The sequence below is a fragment of the Bidens hawaiensis genome, unplaced genomic scaffold, assembly GCF_021521415.1.
Source record: "Bidens hawaiensis isolate Kalapana, Puna unplaced genomic scaffold, B.hawaiensis_p1.1 tig00014334_1, whole genome shotgun sequence".
Classification (NCBI taxonomy): Eukaryota; Viridiplantae; Streptophyta; class Magnoliopsida; order Asterales; family Asteraceae; genus Bidens; species Bidens hawaiensis.
The window spans coordinates 161,231-170,610 of record NW_027492232.1 but is presented as its reverse complement, the minus strand read 5'-3'; the positions used below and the strand labels follow the sequence as shown (position 1 = coordinate 170,610).

Sequence of the window (9,380 nt, the reverse complement as noted above, 5' to 3'; positions counted from 1 at the left end):
AACTGTTAAAGTACCATAAAAACGTGACGGGAACTGACCGAAATTGAGTAGGCTCACCAACTCACCGCCTGAGATCGTCAACACTTGGTCTTCCCAACACCCAAGTTTTACCGACCGATGTCACCCCATTGGTCTACCTCGATTTTTAGTTTTATTTTTGTTCTTTAGTACCGGTATCATAAAGCACATGATAGAAACTAACCGAGTTCTCGTCAACCTACCGCCTCAACGTCTGTAACCGACAACGTTTGAGTTTATCATCACCCAGGTTAAACACTCATTATTGATATACAATCAATATATACACCAAATTATAAATTAACCTCTTCTCTCTCTTTTAATTCAAAGTCAAATAAAACTAATTAATTGTGTCATTAACCAACAATAATAACGAAAAACAGGCCATAGGGCAATTAATTAACGTGGAATCCACGGCGGATAACCAAAACAATATACAACAAACCCTCACACATCCTCCACCGTCAGATCACCTAATCCAACGGCCCATAGAAAACCCTAGCATAAACCTTCATCCTTCTCGGCTATAAAGCCTCCCTGCAGTCTACTCTCTTTCTTTAACAATTTCCCATCGATCTCTTCAATTCGGCAGCCACACATCTAATTCTTCAGCAAGGTAACCACAAACCTTACCTTTATACGTATCGATTGTATCGTTGTAACCTGTATTACATGAATCGTGTTTGATTTGATAACTTTTGGTTGATTTAGGGTTTCTGATTAGAGTATTGTGTATATATTTGCTGAAGCGATCGGTTGATTTCTATACAGTTGATTATTGAGCTGTTTATATGCTTAAATCAGCTGATTTTGATTTAATAGCGGATGATTATTGATCTTACGTGTTCATGAAGCTATCGGATGATTTTTAAATATATTAAGATCGACTGATTTTGATCTGATTATTGTTTATAGTTTGCTTGGATTTGTTAGATATACATGTTGATTTGTTCATTATTCTGCTTTTTTTTAATTAATTAATTTATTATTTCTTTGGTTCTGTATTTTGCTTATGATGACGTCACACCGTATGAACAATTGTATTGATAAGTTTATAATATATTGTATTGATGTTTAACTAAGTTGTATATTTAATATAAGCTTCTATGCATTACTGCTTTTATCTAATTGGTTATTAGTTACATACAATCTTTAGTAGTACAGTTTTAAATCAGTTATTTATTTATTCATATAATCAAGTTCATGTTAATATTATAGTTTGAAACAATTCGTGAATGTTTTTGCTGTCTTAAATTCATGTTTGTTTTTGTTTTTCTTTTTCTGTTAAAGATATTATATGTTTTTAGGTTATTTATTTTAATTCAATTTGTTGTGGCAGTTTGTTTGATAACTCAGAATGGGTAAGGAAAAGACTCACATCAGCATTGTCGTCATTGGACATGTCGACTCCGGCAAGTCAACCACAACCGGACACTTGATCTACAAGCTAGGTGGCATCGACAAGCGTGTCATCGAGCGGTTTGAGAAGGAAGCAGCTGAGATGAACAAGCGTTCTTTCAAATACGCCTGGGTGCTTGACAAGCTTAAAGCCGAACGTGAACGTGGTATCACTATTGATATCGCGTTGTGGAAGTTTGAGACCACCAAGTACTACTGCACGGTTATCGATGCTCCCGGACATCGTGATTTCATTAAGAACATGATTACTGGTACTTCACAGGCCGATTGTGCTGTTTTGATCATCAACTCCACTACCGGTGGTTTCGAGGCTGGTAATTTCTAAGGATGGTCAGATGGTGTGAAGCAAATGATCTGCTGTTGTAACAAGGTGCATCTTTTGTTTTAAATAACATAATGTGAATCTTTATGTGTAAAAGATATTAAATTTTGATTTTGATAATATTGTGCAGATGGATGCAACCACCCCTAAGTACTCAAAGGCACGATACGATGAAATTGTGAAGGAAGTGTCTTCTTACTTGAAGAAGGTTGGTTACAACCCGGACAAAATCCCGTTCGTTCCCATCTCTGGTTTCGAGGGTGACAACATGATTGAGCGTTCCACAAACCTCGACTGGTACAAGGGTCCGACTCTTCTCGAGGCTCTTGACCAGATCAACGAGCCAAAAAGACCATCAGACAAACCCCTTCGTCTACCACTTCAAGACGTGTACAAGATTGGAGGTATTGGAACTGTGCCTGTTGGTCGTGTTGAGACCGGAGTTATCAAGCCTGGTATGGTTGTCACTTTCGGTCCATCAGGGTTGACCACTGAAGTCAAGTCGGTTGAGATGCATCACGAGGCTCTACAAGAAGCTCTCCCTGGTGACAACGTTGGGTTCAATGTTAAGAACGTTGCGGTTAAGGATTTGAAGCGTGGGTGTGTTGCATCTAACTCCAAGGATGACCCGGCTAAGGGTGCAGCCAGTTTCACTTCACAGGTTATTATCATGAACCACCCTGGCCAGATCGGAAACGGGTATGCTCCGGTTTTGGATTGCCACACCTCCCACATTGCTGTTAAGTTTTCCGAGCTGTTGACCAAGATTGACAGACGGTCTGGGAAAGAGCTTGAGAAGGAGCCCAAGTTTTTGAAGAACGGTGATGCAGGTATGGTTAAGATGCTTCCAACCAAGCCTATGGTTGTCGAGACTTTTTCAGAGTACCCGCCACTTGGGAGGTTTGCAGTTCGTGACATGAGGCAGACGGTTGCGGTTGGTGTGATCAAGAGCGTGGAGAAGAAGGACCCGACTGGAGCTAAGGTGACCAAGGCTGCGGTGAAGAAGGGAGCCAAGTGAAGGTGCTTGTTTCTTGGGAGTGTTTTATTTGTGTTTTTAAACAATTTTAATTTCTATTATGTTTGTTTTGGGATAAGGAGTTTTGGTATTTGGTTTTCTGGCTTGCATTCCTGTGCTCTAGCCTCACTTGTGAGGATGGTTGGAGGTATTGAGCAACTTGTTGCTTGATGACGGTGATGCGAGCTTACAAGCCGGGTTTTGACTTCCTTTATGATGTCTTTCTTATTAAAGTTTTCAAGACATTTATCGACATTTGGTTATTTTATATTTTCTTTATCTGAAGGTTATTTTTATTGCTTGAATCTTAATGTGAAATAACAAGGTAGAGTAGTCACCGATTGGTCATAAGTTCAAATCCTAGTTGAGGAGATTTGAAAATAACCGGCACCACCCCAGTATATGTTTGGGATACTTATTTGTTCTGTTTTCCTGTTGCAGTCTGTTTCTGGGACTGTCAAATTAGTTAATAGATCTAAGACTTGTAGTTTTCCATGCTCAAAGACTTACATATTGAAGACATTTTTGATTAGCGACAGATTTATTTATTTTTTAAATGGCCATATATCTAGCAATCATTGCAACTATGCATAACTTCTTTCTCGAACAAAATTTACTCAGGTTCTGATTTTTTATAAAAACACAATTTCATCTCATGTATGCTAGGTGGCCGATACACAATACGCAATGACATCGCCCAAGAATCCTTTTTACTTTGTGCCTACCACCTACGTACCTTTTATGTGTTTTGATATCATCTTGTAAAAGCATTTATATTTAGTATCGTAAAATATTATTCCATTCGTATCAACATCGAAAGGGAAATTGCTCAATATATCAACATGGAAATACAATCCATCCTTTTATGAGGGTGATAAAATCATTGTAAAAGCTAGTTGTTAAAAGCAGAAATTCATATTCATCAGCATGCAAAATTCTTTCCATTTTGTCTAATAAAACGTTAGGACCGCATGAAACCACACATGATCAATCACTTTGATGAAAATATGTTTGGATTTTTGAAAAGTCCATTTATCTAAATCAAAACAAGACAGACTGAACTTAGGAAAGAAGTTCATCCCAAGACAATGTACATTATATCTCAGGATCACAATTAGCTCGCAAAATAGAAAATATCGAAGAAACTGTGTTTGCATGATTATATTTGAACGTTACACATTTAAAAAGCTGCATTTTAAGAAAATAAATACTACATGACGAATATATGTATGGAATTCTCTCTAAAACTAAAATACCGTTAACCCTTTAGAGATGACACTCATTTTTGAGTTAAATGATCTTTACAAAAATCCCCTAAAACTAAAAGAGGGGCAACTTATACGCACATTCGTGACGTATTAATCACATAACTGACAAATCATACTGGTCTTATGGTCATATGGTATGAGCTGTCTAATCACACCAGCAAAAATGTTTTTACATACCATATGTCCATATGAATTGGTGTCTTCACACATATGATATGCGAGACTGACATAGCGACATAAACTGATGTGACGTGACATGACATGTAACACACAACTACCACATTATATATGGTTCGTATAGACAGCTCTATACGGCTACAGCCGTCTATACGGCCCCATATGTGGGTTGGGGTGGTGTACTTATGATAGCACCTCTAAAATATAGAGGCTATAAGCCGAGGTGACAAATCATGACTAGGTAAAAAAACAATATGCATAACCAACAACATATATGGAATTCTAAACTCATGTCAACCAAAACTAGCAACGTTTAACTACATTTAAAACGGCTCAAAAATACCACAAACCATTCTTTCTAAGCCTCACAAACTCCATCATACTTTGTACACAAACAACTAACGAAAAAAAATAATCCGCAAAACAACGATCATGACAGACAAGATAGGCCATTTACCTTTTTACCCTCCAGCCAAGAATGAGTTGCCATCCCTGTCGTCATCACCATCATCATCATCATTTCATGGCAACCGCCCTCTGCGCCGCCTGGTTTGACTGCATGCTTGACCACTGCTGACCTAAAGACCCACCCTCACCTACCCCTATATCCGAACCGTGCAACTGATACGAACTGACCATATTGCCCCTTGCTTCTTGGCTCTCATACCGTGCCCCATCAGCTGAAAACGCGCGGCCATTGCATGAATTGTTGACCATCCCGCCTGTTGCTTCTTGGTGGGTGTTTAGACTCTCAGTGGACTCAGAGCGGGCCCGCTTCATGCTTGATGTACTTGAAGATGTCGCGTTCTTGTCATCAGTAGCGGACTTTGAAGCATTGGCTTCCGTTTTCTTGGCAAAACGCCCCCCGGAACTCCTCATTCTTCGCATTGCGTGCTGATGGCGGGATTCATGGAGGTATGGCTGTAAAATTTAACAAGAAAAACATTAAAATGACATCTTTTAATTTAGTTTGTAATCAATTGGTGTAAAAGATTTCATTGTAAAAAACTATCAGAAACTATTTAAATAGTTTAAAGTCTAGTTTGGCTCGTATACAAGTAAAGCGCAGATTTTAATATATATAAATTATAACCAACTTTTAATACACATAGATTATGTATTTAATAAATTCTGTATTTTATAAGGTCTGCATTATATATATATATATATATGTATGTTACCAATATTATTTTTACTTTTTACATATATAAGTGTGTAAAAATTACAAAATTTAAATTTTATTTCTTAAAATAAATGACTTGGCTGATAAGCCACAAGCTGGCTCAAGCATTCTACAAGCCAAGCCCGAGCCTGTAACCTTTCAGCTTGTTAAAATAAACAAGCCGAGCCCAAGCCTATCGTCACAGCTCGTTAAGATAAATGAGTCAAGCCGGCTCAACGAGCTACGAGCTAGCTCAAGCATTCTACGAGCCAAGCCCGAGCCTAACGTTTCAGCTCGTTAAGATAAACGAGCTGAGCCAGCTCGACAAGCCAAGCCTGAGACCAACAAATTAACTCGTTGAAATAAAGCTCGGCTCAGCCCTAATTTGTATTGTATGCCCACCTTTCTATCCTTAATAAGCTTTTTTTCAAGTTCAGCTTTCGCGCGCGACTGTCGTCGCCTCAAAATAGCATGATACTGTTTCGCGTTCACATAAACGGGTTCTTGCGCCATTTCAAGAGGCAACGGCATCCTTACTTGGTGCATATCAACAAACTGAGGATGAACCTTGCATAACAAAAATCATCAATAAGACAAACCGGGTTCATCAAACGGGCGGGTCAGAGGTCAAAATGTGTACTTCATTTGGGTTGATCCAAAACACCATTATATTTAACATACTTGAAAAAGTTACCACTGAAATTACCAAATGCTGACCGTACGCCGCCATCATCCCACCATAATAGGGATCATAGTAAGGATTTGGTGCACAAGCCTGCAGAACATAAAAAACGTAAATAAACGAGCGGGCCGGGTCAGACGGGACCAGTTGGATTGGTGACTGGATGGGCCGGGCCGGGCCAGCCCAACTTACACACGCTTCTTATTCCTTATATTACTTTATAAATAACTGCGTTAAAAATTGATCACATTGTTGCAATCAAAATCTAAACTTTTTTTTTTTAATAATAACCGATTTAGAGTGTAGAATGTCAACCCGTTTGACCGTTACCCTGTTTTTTCTTGATTCAAGTCAAGGAATCTTACAAGTAGTTCAGGTTGCGGGACCGGTACGACGACTTCTTCATTCCTTGGAAGTATGTTTTGTGTTCCAAGTTGGATATTATGTTGTCCTTGTTGAAAGTTATCTGAGTTCAAAGGGTGTAATTCATCATCAATATATGTATATATTTTAAAATTTTAAATAATTTAATATAACAAATACAAAGATAAAGATTAACCTGAAGACAAATATGGCGGATTATGTGGTTGTTTGCTGACATCAGCTTCATCCTTGCTAAAAACATCATCAGACTGTGAATCACGGTCTAATGAGTGTTCTTGTGATGATGAGTCGGCTGAGTTGGCCCGCCTCATGGTAGTGGTGGACATGGAGCGGGTGCAATACGTGCCAGCAAGGCGTACCTGTTGCATACAATGAGATAGTCCACTTCAAAACTGTTAGATCAATTGTCATATGATTGAACACAAATATACATAATAACAACAATCACTTTCTCAATTATTAAATATAGTACAAAATGATAGTTAACAAATATTGGACAGTTTTATAAAACTTGCTAACTTAAACGGGCCCAGAAGGGTCAAGTGACTCACTTTGGCATGAACCAAACTGATATCTTTTTTTAATGTGACACGATTTGACCCGAACCAAACTGACGCATTTTTAAAGTGACCCATTTTTACAGGAAATCAAACTGATACCTTTTTTAAGTGTGACTCATTTTGACCGAACCCAACTGATACTTATTTTAAGTGACTCATTTTGTCACAAACCAAGCTGATACTTCTTACGAGTGACTTGTTTTGACCCGAACCAAACTGACACTTGACTCGTTTTGACCCGAACCAAACTGATACTTGACTTGTTTGGACCCGAACCAAACTGATACTTTTTAAAAATGACTTGCTTTGACCCGAACCAAACTGATACTCTTTAAAAATGACTTGTTTTGACCCGAACCAAACTGATACTTTCTAAAAATGACTCGTTTTGACCCGAACCAAACTGATACTTCTTTAAAAATGACTCGTTTTGACCCGAACCAAACTGATACTTCTTTAAAAATGACTCGTTTTGACCCGAACCAAACTGATACTTTTTTAAAGTGACTCGTTTTCACCCGAACCAAACTGATACTTCTTTAAAATGACTCATTTTGACCCGAACAAAACTGATACTTTTTCAAAGCGACTCGCTTTGATCGAACCAAAGTACTGACACATTTTTTAAAGCCACCAATTTTGACCCCGGACCAAACTGATAACTTCTTAAAGCCACCAGTTTTGACCCGAACCAAACCGAAACTTTTCTAAATCCACCAATTTTGACCCGATCTCACTTTCTCAGAACCCGTTTTGACCGTCATTCAACCAGCCCGTTTACAGGTTAAAATACACAACATGCACTCAATTATATCTGCATGCATCCAATTGTACCCACAATTAATCACAAGGATCAATTGTTCCACACAATAACTAACCATCTTCAAATTACTGCAACATACGAATAATCAAACCCCCAAATTCACAAAAATCAAAATTAATAAAAAAAATTAATTCAAATTTATAAATTCTGCACCTTTAAGCATAAAAAAAGCTCAAATTACATAACAAAAGAATCAATTCAATAAAAAAACCATTAATTTGAATCTAGAAGCTTCGAAATCGGAAGCAAAACTCGAATTATCCAATCGCATGCACCCAATTCCAATAAAAACCCAAAATTAAACATGCAAACAAACAGAAATCAATAAAAAATTAAACAAATCCAACATGCAGAACTGAAACACCGATTACAAATTAATTGATTAAAATAAAACAAAATCAATAAACAGAGAGTAAAACAATAATAATAATAATTGATTGATTGATTAATAATAATAATTACCGGCAGAGGCGATTGAAAAAAAAAACCCTAAATAAGAGAAATCGGCAAGGGAATCGGAGAGAATTGAGAATTGTGGATTGAAGAAGATTTAGAGTGAGAATAATAATAATAATAATAATCGCTATATCTTTATATTATTATATTATCTTTGTATGTGTTTATTGTCTGTTTCGTACCCCACCTTTTTTTATACATCGACGCGTGTATATATATATTTGTGACACATCACCACATCGTAGAATCTATTTTCTATTCTAGAGTTTGTGGTCCTTTAGTTTTTAAATATTACCAAACTGTGTACCAGTTATCTTTTATTTGTTTTTAACGTTACATTACTTGGGTTTTGGTTACTAGTGGAATACATCTCGTTGCTACACGACCTTTATATCTCGTTAAGTGACTACTCTGAATTAGTCAGAGGGTGCAGGGCTGGCTCGTAGGCCAACTAACTCAAACAAGGGCTTTAGACTCATACTTAATTAGGGTCTTTAAATTCAAAAAGAAAAAACAAAGAAAGAAAGAAACATTATATATAGCTATATAATAATGGGCAAAGTAAACTTGGTTGTTGTTAAGTTTTAGGTCATGAGAGGGTAGTTTTATTTATTTTAAAAACATCATTTATTGGTTTATAGAACCGGTTGTTTAAATTTGAATTCTTGCATTTTAATAGAGTTATCATACGATCCCTTGAAGTTTTGTGATTCTTTTTACTGAAACGATTTATTTTTTTAACTTCTGAACTTTTATAGAGTTATTAGTTTTGTAATGTGTTTTGTTTAACCAATGTTTTTTATTTATCTTTTTTTTACATTTCCTTTTTATTTAACTTATTATAGTTAAAACTACATTTTAACTATAAACATGTTTAATTAATCGTGTGACTTGCTTCCTTTTATTGTCGTTTAAGGTTTAATCCTACATGGTTTGTTAATCCATTGATATGTCAGGTAATAAATGCATTAGCGCTAACCTCCTACGGCTAGGCACGAAGTATGGGCTCCAATAGGACCAATACTAGTTTATAACATAATTACCATGAAAATAAATGGTTGTTTATATAATATAAATTAGTAAATAGAATAATG

The 9,380-nt window shown here is 36.7% G+C and overlaps 1 protein-coding gene and 1 pseudogene across 2 annotated transcripts; one reads left to right on the top strand and one right to left on the bottom strand.

Moving 5' to 3' along the window:
• Positions 1 to 438: 438 nt before the first annotated feature.
• LOC143546346 (elongation factor 1-alpha-like) lies at positions 439 to 3,053 on the top strand (annotated as a pseudogene). Its single transcript, XR_013137576.1, has 3 exons — positions 439 to 634; positions 1,358 to 1,807; positions 1,890 to 3,053. The product of XR_013137576.1 is annotated as an elongation factor 1-alpha-like (transcript).
• A 1,339-nt stretch (positions 3,054 to 4,392) lies between these two features.
• On the bottom strand, positions 4,393 to 8,441 carry LOC143546345 (nuclear transcription factor Y subunit A-9-like). The gene is made up of 6 exons (XM_077038031.1): positions 8,293 to 8,441; positions 6,623 to 6,806; positions 6,429 to 6,529; positions 6,088 to 6,156; positions 5,784 to 5,948; positions 4,393 to 5,140 (listed from the first exon to the last, which is right to left on the bottom strand). Exons 2-6 carry the CDS (start codon positions 6,771 to 6,773, stop codon positions 4,736 to 4,738), a joined length of 891 nt encoding a protein of 296 aa, XP_076894146.1. The 5' UTR covers positions 6,774 to 6,806; positions 8,293 to 8,441; the 3' UTR covers positions 4,393 to 4,735.
• Between the last annotated feature and the right edge of the window lie 939 nt (positions 8,442 to 9,380).